Raw genomic sequence first — 16,583 nt, 5'->3', positions numbered from 1 at the left:
TCAACCACTTCCATTTTATAGATCGGCAAATTTGGTTTAAAGGTTAAGTGAGACCCATGGTCACATAGGTAATGTAAGTAGCAGGGCTAAGTATAAACCTGTTACTTGTCATTGACTAGAGTAGGAGGGAGAAAGAGGGAAGAGAATATTGTTTCCAGGGTATATGAACATAAAACAATCATACTCTTCATTCCTGGAAGTTTAGTATACCAGGCAGACACAGATGTATATCAGCAATATAGCCAAATAAAGGCACTTTTTAGAAAAATCTACTCCCTGATTTGCTTGAACTGCTTTTTCCCTTTTTTCTTTCATTGTATGGGATTGAATATGGGGGGAGTGGTTTTTTGCAAAACCAAAAGATAACTATGACATTAAAAAAGAAAGGAAACCTCCTTCCAAACTTCTGGAAATGTCATTCAAAATGTCTAAAAGTGGGCTATTAATATCTCTCCTCCAAAAAAAAAATCCAACAAATATTTGGGTAAAGTGCATTACATTATAAAGTCCAAGCTCTATACTCCCCAACTAAACTCTGGTTTTCAGAGGGACTATCGGAAAAAAGGATTTTGAAAGCAAATCTTCACAAAATGGTTAAGGGACTATTTTAAAAACTTTCTGACCCTAAAGAGATAATTGGGAATTACTTTGGAAAAAAGTTCTTTGCTGGGAAATGTCATGCCTGCAACCAATCTGGATAAAGTGGACAATGGAGAGAGGAGTGGGCCAGGGAATGGACCCAAATTCAACTCTGACCTCAGATAGTTCCAAGCTGTGTGAGCCTGAACAAGTCATTGAATGTGTTTGCTTCTGTTTCCTTTTTGTAAAATGGGGATAATATCTACTTCCCATGATTGCTAGGAGGATTAAATTATTTAATATCAAAACTCTTAGCATAGTGTCTGACACATGTGCTGTATAAATTGATAGAAAGGGCCTTTGGCTAGTGATCAAACCTGGGTTAAAGCTCTAGCTCTGTCACTAATTAGTTGTTTAATGTTAAGTCATGTCATTAATATGGGTCTCATTTTCCTTTTCTGTAAAAAGAGTCATGTAGCTATGGTAGACGCAAGATCACTTCTAGTACTAACACTATGAGGGATTGTAGATACTATCACTTTAGCTAAAAAATATTTAATGGTCATGCATTTTTCTCTCTTAGTCAATGAATAAGCATTTATTAAGTACTTATTGTGTGGCAGACATTATATTAAGTGCTGGGAATACAAAGCAAGACAAAAGACAGTGTCTGCTCTCCAATAGACTAATGGGGAAAGATGTCATGAAAACAACTTTGTATAAATAAGTTATATACAAGATAAATTGGAGATAATCAAAGAGGGAAAGTACTACCATTAAGGTAGATGAGGAAAGACTTCTCATAGGGATTTTAGTTGAGACTTGGAGGAAGGTAAAGTCAGAAGTAGACATGAAAAGAGACAGTATCTCAAGAATAGGGAATACAAATGCCTGGAACCTGGAGACTGAGTAGTCTTGTGCAAGAAACAGCAAGGTGGCAGGTGCACTGGAAGTGATTTGAAGAGTTTTTCCTCTTCAGGAGAATAGGAGTGAAGTTCCAATGCCCAAATTCTCTGACCACATCCTTTGGGATACAATTCATTTAACTTCTTGCAAAACAACCTTCTCCACGTGGTTGTGGCCAAAACTTCAGTAAGGTTCTAACTTGGAATTCCAAATAGGTTAGCAATTCAGATTGATGTTTTCTCCAAACTCTGTTAAGATAAGTGGTCAGTATCCTAGCAATAGAAAAGGATAGCAGATGGATAGCTCAAGTATTGCACTGATATCCTGAAAGTCTCCAGATTGCTAGGAAATTCCCCTTGTAGGATTTATGGTATGGCACCTTATGTTGGAGTGGAAGTTTGAACAAAGAGGCTGCAATAAATTCCCACTGTGAAGACACCAAAGTATCAAAATTAAGAGGTATATTCTTGGGGATGATAAATGCCACATTTACAAATGGAGTTTTTTGGTAGGATAAAATAGATAATTTCACCATCATAATCAGTTACCACAAACACAGTCACTAGTACAATAAGCATATTGAGATAGGAGGTGGAATGTGCCATACAAGTCAAACTACAGCCAATATTTCCCCTTTGACCCTGCTGGAGACACCCCAGATCCATGGGAATAGTAGCATCCACAATCCAAGGAAGCATCCCTTGTATAGATGGCATCTGTCAATTTCCTCTGCAGATGCTGTGGCCTCTGACCCTTCAGTGGTCATAATTACTTAAGATTGGGGGAGTAAACTTGGTGCCACTTAAATCTTTGACAATGAAAAATGGTTCCACAATAAAGAGAAACATCATTTTATTAATGGGAAATTAAAAGAAGACATTATTTTTTGCTTTGCTGCTACATCCTAAGAACCATTCTTGATTTTCTGTTTGTATCCCCAGCACTTAGCCCCATACTTTGTACATAGTAAAAGCTTAATAAATGCCATTTTATTAATTGATTAATCACTATTATGCAATTTCTATCACAATATGTTCTTTGAAAGAAATGCTAAAGTTTCCCAAAAAGGAGAATTTGGTTTCTGATAGATGGAATGCTTCTTTAAACTGACTGGAGAGGGGTTTTACATCAGTAGCAAAATTTGAAAAAGAATCTTTAAATCCTGGTCAATGAAATATGTTGAGGGCAAAGGGGATATACAGGGGACATATGTGGGTGTTTGATGAGCATTTACGGATATCCTATGATAATTTCTTATGTGCTTCCTGCATGGTGAAGAAAAAGCCTTTTAGCTAATCAGTTAGTATGGGATGTCTGCCATATGCCATTAAATTATTTTTAATTAAGAATACTTGAAGACAAGATTAAAAAAACAAACGAACACCCAAGTTACAACTTAAAAAAAAAGATCAAATGACCTAGAAGTGAATGGTGGCTTTTCTTGGTCACTTCATAGTCAAAAGATCAGAGAACTCAGCTCACTTTAGGGAGAAGACATAACTCAGTGCATAAACCATACCTTTCAAAGGATAATTCTAAATATGAAAAATAAATCAAGAAAAACATAATTCTGGGGGCAGCTAGGTGGCGCAGTGAATAGAGCACCAGCCTTGAAGTCAGAAGGATCTGAGTTCAAATCTCTCTCAGACACTTCAACACTTCTTAGCTGCGTGACCTTGGACAAGTCATTTAATCCCAATTGCCTCAACAAAAAAGAAAAAAGAAAAGAAAAATATAATCCTGGAAGTACACTTTCTGAGGGGGTGTGAATATCTAAACAAGTGTTTTCTGCACAGTAACCCCAATTAGAAAAGGTAGATGTTTATTTATGAAAAAGCATTTCTATTAACCTTTTCCTTTAGATACCAGCTTTTATTTGAAAAATAAAAATCATTGTTTTAATAGTCAAAGCAGATGTATATTTATGGGTCTAAATGGGAGATTTTTCAAATGTAAGCTTTTTGAAAACAGTAGCCATTTCATTCTTTCTGTTCTAATCCCCAGCCCCCAGCAGAGTGTCACTGCCTAAGACTGACAAAACAATTTTAAAAAGGGAAGACATTTTCTCATACTGACTTGGCATAACTGTAGGATAGTTGCATAGGTTTAAGAAAAAAAGTATAATTTTAATATTTAGAGCTGGAATTAGCCTTAGAGATCTAATTTAAACTCATTTTACAGATAGGGAAATGGAAACTCTTGAGGAATTGGGGTAGAGGCAAATACTTGCCTGTAAGTCATATAGCTTTGCCCTGATTCATCAAACCCCAGGTAGCTTTTAAAACTCCCAGTGAAAAATTTAATATATATGTACATGTACACATATACTGTAAATATGCATGTGTCTATATGCATATACACACGTGTATGTTCATATGTATACATACACATCTGTGTTATATGTTAGAATATTTTCTTTGTAACTATAGATATATTCTAACATGAAAAGTCATACTTTATCATTTGGATAGAAAAATTAAATTTCTTATGCTTTTCTAATGAATACCTGAGGATACTCCAGTCAATGGAATCACAAGGATCTTAAGCTAGAAGGGGATCATCTAACCCAGTAGTTCCCAAACTTCTGATCTCAGAATTCTTTGACCCACAAAAAATGAGCTCCCCCTCCCATCCTCCATGACAAGATCTTTTGTTTATGTAGATTATATTTAGTGGTGTGCCGGTAAATAACTAGTTCTCCAGAAAAAAAAGAAATGTACACACTGCACATTTTTAAGTTTAATTTGCATTATTAACATTTTCTCCATCACTTTCTTAACTCTAGATAATCAACAAAATAAACTAATCTCTGATTTGTAGCATTTATGGATTTCCAAGGTGTAAGTAGTCACACTGGAAATTTAACAGTAAGCTATTAAGAGCTAGTTTGAGCTGGCTCCAGCAGCTGGTTATATCTATTGATATTTACTGAATTCAAAATTAAAATGTTTTAATATTATTAAGAAAACAGTTTTGAACTGAAGGTTCTTCTGAAAGGGTCCTGAGAACTTCAGGAGTCCCAGGACCATGCATTGAGAACTACTGATATAGGTTAACTCCTTCATTTGATTGAGGAAACTAAGGCCTGAGAGGCCTTAAATTTAAGTGGCAGAGCCAGGATCTGACCATTGGTCTTTTGAATCCAGTGGTCTCAAACTGATTTCTATTTTCCTAATAACAGTAGTTTACATTTATACATACTTCACAAAACATGTTTCTGTTTTCTTAAAAGTACAAATATCATATCCCTCCCCAAATTATTTTACCATAAAATGCCCATAGAGGTTTTCCATAATTTAAATATCAAAAGATGTGTTTTTAATAATCTCATGGATGTTAAAAAAAAGATTCTGAAAGTTGTTGATTAAATTTTGTTGCTTTAATAATAGATACTGAACACTCTCTACCTATCCCAAGGATTTACTTGGGGAAATGTTGAGGGAGGAAATGGAGAGAATCTTCAATGTACCCTAAATTATGCAACACATTATTCAAAGGATCTAAGTGAGGGATTTTTAAAAATTGATTACCTGAGACAATTCTGGGGTAATTTGGGGGTCTGGTCTTATCCACAAACCAATCTCCAATTGTCTAAGAAATCATGAATAATTATCAAGAACTGAGGTTGGCTCTTTTTTGCTAAAGGAATAGTTCTTCACTTTTGACAAGACAATATATTCTGGCTGGAAAACGGGTAGAAAACAGCTCACTTGATTGAACTTTGTTTTCCCTTTTCCATAGCAGGCCCAGTACTTACTTTCAAAGTTAATATGAGTCCAAATTCTGGGAATGTAGAGCTTTGACTAGTCACACATGAGACTATGGAATCATCATATTCATTAATCCTCCATAATCTCAAATTAATATCATCACACTGGAAGCAACACCCATTTGACATCAAAGAGCAGAGCTTTGCATGCCAACAGGATGGGTAGGCTCTCCTGTCTCATGACTTCACAGTATTTGGCTGTTTCATATTTCAAAAAGGATGCAAAAGACAACCTAGCATTTTCATATACCTATTTTATACTCTGTGGTGGACCGGGACCCATACTCTCTTCCTTCTTTTCTCATCCTTCCATGGAAAACTGTCCATGCCTATAACCTGAGGAAAAACACTGAATTTTGACCAAAATCTCTCAAACAGATTATTCTTAACAGGAGGATGGGATACAATAAGAGTATTATGAAAAATCCAAGAACAAGCAAAAGTATCATAGTCCCCCAAGATCTCTGGGAAGAAATCTTGATCCTTCCTCAGGCTCCACCTGCTGTTTTCACCTTGATTGGTCTGTATCATCATTTCTACCCTGTATTGTCAGATCTTGGCCAAGAAGTATAATAGCAATATTGGGTGAATAACATTTCTCGTATCAGGGGAAAAAAGCACACAGATAAAGAGCTTTGTTAGAGGAAAAGTCAGCTCATCTACTTCTCTCAGAACAGAAAAATGGTAACTGCTGAAAGGACATCTCAACAAAGAGGTCACAGAACAGTCTGATGAATACTTCAGAACCTGGAGTTGAACTCTACCATTCCCAACAAACACAGCCATGGTACCACTGGTCCCTTGTCCCTGCGCCAGCAGGTTAAATACATATTGTCCTGGAGAATGCATTGCCTGGGGAACTTTGAACCCCACAGAAGTATTTCTGATGCACTGTTGCCCCTCATGATAACGTTCAGGTCACAGGAGCCCCTTTCCCTTCTCTCTAGCCCTGCTGTGCCTGATTACACATCGGAGGTCCGTATGTGCTCATCATCCAGGTTGTACATAAATGGTTTCTCTTTGGGGTGTTGGGGCTCTGATCGATGCCGTACTCGAGAACTTGACAGCATGGAAGCATCACGTTCCCCGAGTCTGGACATGAATGGTGAGTTTCCAGGAGTCTCTTCGTCAAGAAGCAGTTTTTCCTCTGCTTGTGGGACAGGCGTCCAGGGCTGCCAGGATGAAGCAATGAAGGGCGCTTTGCAGGGAGCTTTCTTCTCTTCCCCAGGCTGCCGTCCTCTGTATGGGGTGGAATTGGGCACACCTGAGAAATTGGAGCTTCCAGGCCGGGACAAAGAAATTGATCTAGAGAAGGACATTTCCTGCAGTGGAAGAAGGCAAAATAACGAATACATATCAATAATATTGTGTGTCAGGAATTTAATTTGATAAACACCTCTTTATTAAGCACTTATGCATAGCCCTATCCTAGGTGCTAGAGATAGAAAACTGAGACAAAATAGACCCAGCTTGCAAGAACACTATAATTAATATAATACATGTTTAATGATAAGACATATCTATAAATAAGCATAATAGAAAACAGTATGACTGGGTGCTCTGGGAAAACTTAAAAAGAGCATTTTCAGTTGGAGCAATCAGTACAGACTTCATAAGGAAAATGGCACTTAAAAATTCTTTTTGTTTTTAATTTTTATTTTTTATTGGACTTAACAAATGCTAAGTAGAATGGGCATGTGAAGGTACATTGCAGAACAGAAAAAGAGAATTATATAATAGCAGAATAGGAAAAGGCTAAACCTGAAATTGTGGCTCTCATGTACTATTTGTTTTTCTTTTTAAGTATACAGTGTCTCAAAAGCCTTAATGCAGCTTAGGCTTATTTAAAGCAATTATTATTAAATAAGCTTATTAGCACCTGAGTCTGCACTAAGACTTTTGGGACACTAAAAAGAAGATGAACTTGTAGCTTTTCAAGTTGTCCTTGTCTGGCCTTCTTTCTGTTTCTCTTTCTCCATTTTTGGGGGAGACACTTCAAAGACTTGAAAAAAAGAGGCAAAAACTGGCAAAAATAAGGAAGGAGAGCAAGAATGTGCTGGAGCAAGTTCTTACTAACTCAAGAAAGCCAACTGTTAAATGTTTATGTGAGCATTTACACTGTGGGGAAAATACTATCAACTGGGACTTAATTGTTTTGTTGATTGTTATCTAGATTTAAGTGTTAATATTGTAGATTTACCTTTTAAAATTTGTTGTCTATATGTTTTTTGGTGTGTGTGTGTGTGTGTGTGTGTGTGTGTGTGTGTGTTTGAGAACCTGTTGTTAAACATTTAGCAAAATACCTCTGAAGGAGACTATACCAATTGTGAGTGACAACATCTATGAATGCACTGAAGTGCAGAGGACAGGATACGATTGTGGAAAAGCTAGTACTCCAGACTTCCTGGGACATAGATTGTGAGAAATCTGGGTGGGAAAAGGCTAGAACCAGATTATTGAGGGTCCTAAATTAGAAGTTATATCATCGGAATTAGAATTGGATAGGACCTCAGAGAGCAGCTAGTCCAATCCCCTCATTTCACAGAAGGAAGAAACTGAGACTGGGAAAAACTAAATGGCTGATAAAATCAGAATTCCTCACAATCCAAATTCAGTGCTTTCCCCATTTTACCACACTTTCTTTGTGCAGTTTATTCCAATTCCCAAGAAAACCACCTCCCCCAACATCTCTATTTTATAACTCCAGGCATTCTCCCAACTTAAACCCAGACAAACTCAATGGTATGTGAAGTCTGGATCCAGAACTGTCTTTTGATCTCAGTGGCAGGTAGGTTTGCTGCAGAATACAGCATAAACATTACATCTTTCCTTTCCTCCAGCTCTCCATCACTACTCTAACCTCTTTCCTTAAAAATAACCCTGAAAAAACCCAAGCCCCACTCCCCCCAAAAAAATTAAAAAACCTTGCATCTAGACCACTGGAAAAACAAATTTAAAAAGAGAACATTCTAATGCTGCAGCTGCATCCTGGGCACAGGCCTCCTGCCTGTCCCCATCATCTAATAAAGCATCCCCCTCAGTAAGCATTATCTTTAATTGGTATTAACTGCATAACAGCAAAGATGTGACTTACTTTAGGATGGCACTTGAGAGCCTGGACAGCTGCACCAATCTCCTTGATCCAGCTGTGCATGTCTTCTGGGCTGTCAGCCTGGAAAACATTTATGGGTTGTGTGGAAGCACTTAAGAACCCAGTTTCTGCCCATTCTCAACCCTTTTATTTAACCTTAGAAGTTCACCGAATCATAAAAGCTTAGAGCTGGGAAGGGATCTCAGCATCAATGAATGTAATAAATATTTTTGATAACTACATTTCTTTGTAATTAAAATTTTTTCAATAAATCAAAATACATTTTTTTCTTTCTCCCATCTCTCTCCCTTCAACTGAGAAAGCAAGAAAAATAAAATCCTTTTACTAAACAAAGCAAAGTCCCTTATTAGCCACATGAAAAAAGAGTATATCTGAGTTTGTCACTGGGTTAATTAGCATCATAAAATGTCATTTTAAAAAATGGAAACAGAAACAAATGACACCAAGTGATATCTGTTCATCCCACGAGGGGGCAGCTGGAAGTTCAGGGAAGGGAGGGAAGAAGCAAGCTCAGCAGTCACTGATTGCTGTCCCATCTTTTACTGCCTGAATGACCATGAGCAATCTGAGCTTTTTTCATTTCTAAAACCAAGAGACTGGGCTGGGTGATTTCTAGGGTTCTTTCTGGCTCTGAATCCGAGGCGAGTTTTCTATGACTAATTCATTTTCCTAGAATGTCATCAGATTAAGCAAACCATGATCTTTGCCCAAAGGGAATAGTAATATTTCCTTGAGACCTCATTTCCATGCTGCTGCAGGTTTAGAACTGAAAGGGACCAACAAAGGGTCATTGAGTCAAAAACCTTTATTTTGCAGATAAGGAAACTGAGGCTGGAGAAGAAAGATAATTTGCCCAAGATCACCTTTGAATACAGGGTCTACCGACTCCAAAACTAATTGTTTTTCAATGTGCTGGGACAAACCACAGAGATGACTAAATCCAACTCTCTCTATCTCTTTTTTTAAAGAAATAAGAAAATGGAGACTTAGAGAGATTGAATGATTCAACCAAAGTTACTTGGGTAGTAATGGGCAAAACTAGAACACACAGCTCCCCTGACACCCTCAACAGTGACTTTTCCCATTATACTATTAAATATTTCTCTTAACTTAACCTAGCACCAAGTTATCCTGTACTTGCATCTCCTGGTTGTTTTGTAGCAACTGGAATAATTTCCATCCACAAACCAAATTCATCTTTGTACTAATAAAAGAAAAAGGTAGTGGAAGAGTACCTCCAGAGAGCCCCCAAAGAAGTATATCAAGCCAACACAATTTGTCTCATGGACTAACAGAGTAAAAGATGATTTTCATTTGGGGGCTCCCCCAATTTTAAATTCTATAGTGCCTAGAATTTCACAACTAAAGGTAATTTCATTTAGGTTAAATGTTGTCCTCTCTGTATAATCCCCATTTTGAAAAGCCCATTTGTAGAATACATTCAATCCCAAACATCTCAGCAAGAATGAGTTGATGATATTCCTTATTTCTGGGACAGCATGACGAGGTCCCAATTAGTTCAAATAATGAATCCCATAAAGTGGTTGCATGTATTCTAATTTGTACTATCTGGAGTTATAATTATGTAACACTTAAAAATAAAAAATAAATTATATGTAAGATAATAGCAGAGATTTATAAAAGCTTTAAGGATTGAAAAGCATATTACCTATAGCATTTGATTATTACAATGGCCTTGTGAGGTAGGTGCTCATACCCATTTTATCAATGGGGAAACTGAGGCAGAGAAAGGTTAGGTGATATGCCCAGAGTGTATCGTTAGTATAGATTCTGAAGAAATAAACACAAACACTGAGATGAGGTCTTCCTAGGTTTAGTGATGTCTGACAGTAGGATTATCACCTCCCTATTTAATAGGCCTTTTATATAACATAATTTAAGATTGTGTTATTTTTTGAGATTGTTGGCTCTCACAGACCACTAAACCACCAAGATCCTTCTTCACAGTTAACTATTATCTACTCACAGTTCCCTCATTTAGTACCTGTATGGGTGATTTTCAGAATTATAGTGTAACATTTGTCCTTATTAAATCTCAACATACCAGATTGATCCCATTATTTTACTCTATTAAATAAAATCTTTTTGGATCCTGAATTTGCCCCCCAACTGTGAGTGATCTCTTCTAGCTCCCTTAGGGATAATTTGATAAGCATACCAATCCTATTATCATCTGAGGTCACTGATAAAAAAAAAAAAGGAAGAGATCAAGAATAGAGCCTTGAATTATACTTATTTGTGAATTTGTCTTATCCTCCAATTAGTCTGTAAAGTCCGTTTAGACTTTGAAAGAACCATGAAATATCTAAACACTCAACACTTAGATATCTGAACACAGATCTAAAATACTCAGTGCCCGACACTGTTGTATATGTATGTGTATACATACTTATGTATAATGTGTGTGTGTATATGTATGTATACACATGTACTACATATATGATTACATTACATTAATAATGTACTGATACAGAGCTTCAACCCTGACAAAACATATTCCATATATCATAACTTGAGAGCCACAACAACCTGCAAAGTAGAAGCACTACTAGCATTATTATTCTCATTTTAGACATGAAAAAAGCTCAGAGTTTGTGACTTGCTGATGTGTGCCAGAGGTTAAGGTCAGGTTTTCCTGATTCCAGCATTCTTACCCATGGAGTCATCCTACATCTCCTACAATAAGAACTCAATAAATTAGCAAGTAAATTCTTGATATTGCAAGTCTTTGGGAAGAATAGATGAGGAGGCTATTAATGCATAAATAGCATAAGGGTAGAATGAACAGACACTAGATACATTTCTTTCTCTACAGAATTCTAAAATTTCTTATATTAGAGTATGGTTGGAAAATGGCCAAATATGTTATGGTTAAATACTTCATAGAATGCGGTGCCATAAAATATGATAAATATGAATAGAGAAAAATAGGATAGAGCTTATATCAAGTGATGTAAGCAATAAAAATAGAATCAGAACCACAATTAAACGTGAAAAAAGAAAATAAAGCCAAAGGCTGCCTGGCCTCAGCTGGATTTGAAAAAGACTACAGCAAAAACATATCACATATACAAAGATCTAAGACAATTCCAAAAGGCTCATAATGGAAAATCTATTCACATTTGTAGAAAGAACTATGGAATCTGAATGCAGATCAAAGCACACTATTTTCACTTTTTTGTGTTTTTTTCACTTCTCATTGCTTTTCTCTTTTATTCTGATTCTTCTTTCACAATATGACTGGGGAAATATGTTTGATATGTTTGTACATGTATAATCTCTATCAAATTGCTTGCTACCTTGGGGAGGGGGGAGAGAAGGAGAAAACTTTGGAACTTAAAATCTTATAAAAGTAAATGCTGCAAATTATCTTTGCATGTAAATAGAAAAAAATACTATTAAAAACATTTTGCATGATTGTTTTGATTTTGTTTTTTTCTGTTAATGTACTTGCTTCTGCTCTGTAGAACCAAGATGTTTGTTCTTTTTTTGTAAATTTACTTTAAGTTTGAAAGTTTGAAAAGCATATTATACATATCATTTGATCCTTACAATGGCCTGTGAGGTAGGTGCTCATCCCTATTTTACCAGTGAGGAAACTGAGGCAAAGAAAGGTTGAATGATTTTCCCAGAGTTGTATAGCTTGCAAAGATTCTGAAGAGGATACAAAGAAGCAAATAATTATTTTTAAAATTAATTTTTAAAAAATAATACTTTTTAAAATACTTATTTTAAAAATTAGTAAGTTTACAAAATTTTTTTCCAATAATATTTCATTTTTCCAAATACATGCAAAAATAGTTTTCAACATTCACCTTTGCAAACCTTTGTATTCCAAATTTTTCTCCCTTCCTCCCTTCTCCATAAGACAGCAAGCAATCTGATATAGATTAAATATTATAAAAGTTTTTTTAAGATTAAAGTGAAATTAATGTTTCTTGAATTGCAATAAACAGAAAGCTATCACTTCTTGCCTTAAATAACAACCACTTTCCAATTTTTTATTTCTTTCCATAATTTTTCATCATTCACTATGCTTTTTCTTCCTTGAAATGAAAAAAAAATCTCTTGCTGTCTCTAGGAGAAAATAGTCAGCAAATACAGGGGGGGAAAACGTGTGTTTACATATATGTATATACTCATACACATACATGTATGCACATGCATTTAAATTAGTCCAACTCACTAAGAAAAGCCCTGACCTCTCTGTTTTATGCAGGCAGAGAGGAACAATGATTATAGTTATTATGAAAACAGACCTGGAAATGTCTGAGGCCCAGTGAAAGTTGAGTGGGTTTCTAGTTAGTCTCGTCAGAGGGTATTTGGAAAAAGGTGATGGTCTATGGGGGAAGAGAAACTTTGAAAAGCTTGTTTTGAGGTCCAGAAATATACAACCAAACTGACTCATAGAAGGGTTTGTATTGGAAAATTGTGGCCATCAGGAAAGACATACAGTAATTTCTGTCAGCTTGGGAAATGGTAATAAGAAGAATGCTGGCATTGATAAAGCACTTTAAGTTTAAAAAAACATTTTATATAAATTATTTCATTTAAGTTTCAACAATTTCATAAGGAAGATTGTTTAAGGATTAGTATTTCCATTTTACAGATGGAAATTGTGGTTCAGAAAGAAGATGCTCCAAATCACTATTATAACATAACAAAGAGATGATCTGAACTCACATCTTCTAAGTCAGGACTGTGTCCTCTGTGCCATACTAGAAATCTATGGACTAATAGTAGCTGGAGGCTTAAACCTAGAAGCACAGAGCCTGGATAGAAGCTGTTTTTCAAAGGCCAGTGCCAGGCAGGAATTTGAAGCTCCTGTGACTGCGGCAGGAGATGGGAGGGAGCCAACACTGGGTGGAGAAGGGGAACCTCTGGCTGAACAGCAAGTGCCCAGACAATGGCTTTCTCTGTGCAGCTGGGCTGTGCACCTGGCCCTGAAACAGGGCACTCTGGGCTTCTGCCCTCCTATATAGAACTAACGTCCACATACAAAGCTATGGTTAAAAATAAACCAGATAAGAGAAGTGAAATCACTGGTCAGTTCTCCTTTTCTCTGCTTAGTTAGAATCCAGTGGCTGACATCAGCTGAATACAAACTCACATTCTCCAGTACAGTGGTTCAGCCTGTTTTTATTTTTGTATGGTTGGGAAGTTTGGGGCAAACATCCTGTTAGGAGATAAAGGGACCAAGAATATCTGTCAGGTGCTAAATTTACGATTTAGACCCTTAGAACGTAAAAAGAGAAAGCACCGAAAAGAATGAGGTTCATGAACTGTTCACTTAATCCTAAGCTATTAAAACACTACTAAAGGGCATCTTACCTGGATATAGAAGGTCCGGGAGCTTGTTATTATTTCAAACAAGTTGTCTCTCATTAAGAGATCTCTAGACATGAAGATAGAAAACACAGAATTTAACAAAAAAAAAAAAAAAATGCTAGAATAAACTACAGGAGATTTAGCTTCTCTTAGATATTCATGATTCTGGTGATTATCTACCATCTATCTCTTAAAAAGAGGGAATTATTAGAAAAATACTTGAGAAAAAATTTTCAAAGATCAGAATACCTTTATTCAACCAATCAGGATTCTCTCCAAGTCACGGGGTTCTAAACCTTTCTTGTTCATGAATTCTTTATTAAGTCTTATGAAACCTCAAGATCCCTATAAACTATTGTCTACATTCAGAAATAAAGGAAATGCTAAATGTCAGGTTAGTGGGAAAAAAATATGAATTTTTTTCTACTCAGGTTCTCTCAAATGGGTCGGTAGATCCCGGATTAAGAATCCTAAGACCACCCTAGGCCCACAACCTGTCTAATTTTTCTCCAAATTTTCTTTTAAAAATATCAATTTAACAAATCAACAAACATGGACACGTTCTTATACAAAACAGGAAAAGAGGACAGTATATTTGACAGGAGAGCAGATAGATGGTGCAGTGGATAAAGAGTTGGGTCTGGAATCAGGAAGACTCATCTTTCTGAATTCAAATCTGTCCTCAGACACTTACTAGCCCTGTGACCCTGGACAACTCACTTAACCTTTTTATTTCAATTTCCTCATCTATAAAGTGAACTGGAGAAGAAATGGTAAAAACTCCAATACCTTTGCCAAGAAAATCCTAGATTGGGTCACAACAAATTACACATAATTGAAATGCCTGAACAACAACTGACTTGAAACATCACTATATATGTTTTGGTTTCAGTTTTTTACATTTCAAACTTAATATATTTCACAGCATAGTAATTCGAGAATGGCTTTTTCTGGTCTCCTTTTGAATTTCCTTCTGCCTTCTTCTGTATAGTTTTTAACTATTTCATAGGAGCGCCTTTGTTTAATTTTTGCATTTCTCATCAACACGCCCTCCATCCCTCAATATATCTCCCATCATCCAAAGTTATCTCTTTTAACAAGTATGGTGAATCAAAAAAAAACAAAGCAAGAACAAAAATCATAACCAGCTCTAACCAATGATTAGTCATGTCTAGAAATGTAGACCTAAAAAATAGTCCTTGACCAAAAAATAGACTTAAGCTTTATCAATATTGTGCTGGTTGTGAGTGGTCATTGATCAAACATTCAGAATTCTTTTCCTTGTAAATATTATAGTCATCTGGTTCTTCTCACTTTATTCTTTATTAGTTCATATAAACCTCTCTAGGTTTCTCTGAATCTCCTTTTGTTATGGTGCAATAATATACTATTATACTAATATACCATAACTTTTCCCTCATTCCCCCATTGGTGAACATTCTTTTATTGCAGTGGTATTCTACAACAAAAAATGCTTATAATAAATATTTTTGTACCCTTTGTCTTTGATTAACTTGGAATATGTCACTAGTAATAGTATTATTAGGTCAAAGGGCAGATACAGTTAGTAATTATTGAAATATAGTTCCAAATTGTTTTTAATCATGGGTGGACCAATTGAACCAATAGTGCTTAAGTGTGCCTATCCTTGCACAGCTCCTCCTATAATTTGCAATCTTCCTTTTTAGCCATCATTATCAATCTGACTGGTGTGAAATGGAACCTAAAAATTGTTTGAATTTTGCATTTCTCTTGTTATTAGTGATAAGGAGTATTTTTGATATGGATTTTTGGATTCTTTAGAACTGCCTATTCATACACTTGATCATTTATTTACTAGGAAATGGTTCTTGTTATATGATTACATCAGGTGCCAGATATCTTGGATATCAGAGATTTGTTGTTTTTAAGTAAAGGAGTTTGCTGCAAAGAGTTTCCTTAAAATCACTATTCACCTTTTAATTCTAAATACGCTAAATTTATTTTGCAAAAATATCAACAAAGCTGTTAATATGATTTCCTCTGATCCTCCCTATCCCTATTTTGGTCAAGAACTTTTCCCTTTCCATAGTTATGAAAAATGTTTCTTTCTATTTGGCTTCACTTTGTTTTATGACATGACTTTTTATATGTAACTGAATAAAAAAAAAAAAAAATCAACTAACTCTCTACAACATCCCCAACAAGAAGTCTGAAATACTCTTGTATGCTATTATTAATGGAACAGTTTCGTTTAGCTATTGAACAGTTCTAATTGATCATTAAGAAAGCTTTTTCTATATAAAGGTGGTTATTGTTATGCCACAGTTCTCTTTAACTGTCCTGACTCAGTTTCCCTGTCTCAGTTTCCTTAACTGTTCTGTCTCTGACCCAGTAAAACTAAGGATTATTCGCTCTCGGGTTATAAATTAGCAAGATAAAAGAGTAGATCTCCTGACTCTTTTATGGATTTACAATATTCCTTTAGAATATTCCAAGATAACCCCCGATATCTTTACTTCTTTGTCTCCGGATTTTTTAGGGTTTTATGGCTTCCCCTCCCTGACAAAAACTTTCCCTCCCTTTCTCTTTGTCTCCAAAAAGGTATTTAAGAAGTTGGGGTTCCTCCATTCATTGCTGGAGAATGGCGTCGGGCAGCTGTATGCTGGACGATGGATTCTTTGGGTCCTCCAGCCCTGGGACCAATATGGATTCCTTGGTCCCAGTATACTTATCTCTGTCTGACTGGATAATCTGAGATGAGAGTCCTGTCCAGTCAATCTTACTCTCCCATTAATAAAAATATTAAAACTCTCTAATCTCTCTCCTGCCTCAGTTTCTCCGGCATTACATTATTAACTAAATTAGGGCTAGAAAAGATCAAAGGAG

The 16,583-nt window shown here is 35.9% G+C and overlaps 1 protein-coding gene across 1 annotated transcript in view; it reads right to left on the bottom strand.

The window, feature by feature from the left end:
- Positions 1–2,320: 2,320 nt before the first annotated feature.
- PLEKHA2 (pleckstrin homology domain containing A2) overlaps positions 2,321–16,583 on the bottom strand; it is a 119,340-nt gene continuing 105,077 nt past the window's right edge. The window contains exons 10-12 of the mRNA XM_051975554.1: positions 13,719–13,782; positions 8,349–8,426; positions 2,321–6,576 (exon numbers count right to left, since the gene is read on the bottom strand). Coding sequence (XP_051831514.1) covers positions 6,217–6,576; positions 8,349–8,426; positions 13,719–13,782 — 502 coding nt within the window. The 3' untranslated portion in view covers positions 2,321–6,216. The remainder of the gene's footprint in view (positions 6,577–8,348; positions 8,427–13,718; positions 13,783–16,583) is intronic.

Source organism: Antechinus flavipes, chromosome 2 (genome assembly GCF_016432865.1).
Source record: "Antechinus flavipes isolate AdamAnt ecotype Samford, QLD, Australia chromosome 2, AdamAnt_v2, whole genome shotgun sequence".
Classification (NCBI taxonomy): domain Eukaryota; kingdom Metazoa; phylum Chordata; class Mammalia; order Dasyuromorphia; family Dasyuridae; genus Antechinus; species Antechinus flavipes.
This window is presented reverse-complemented; position numbering and strand designations above follow the sequence as displayed.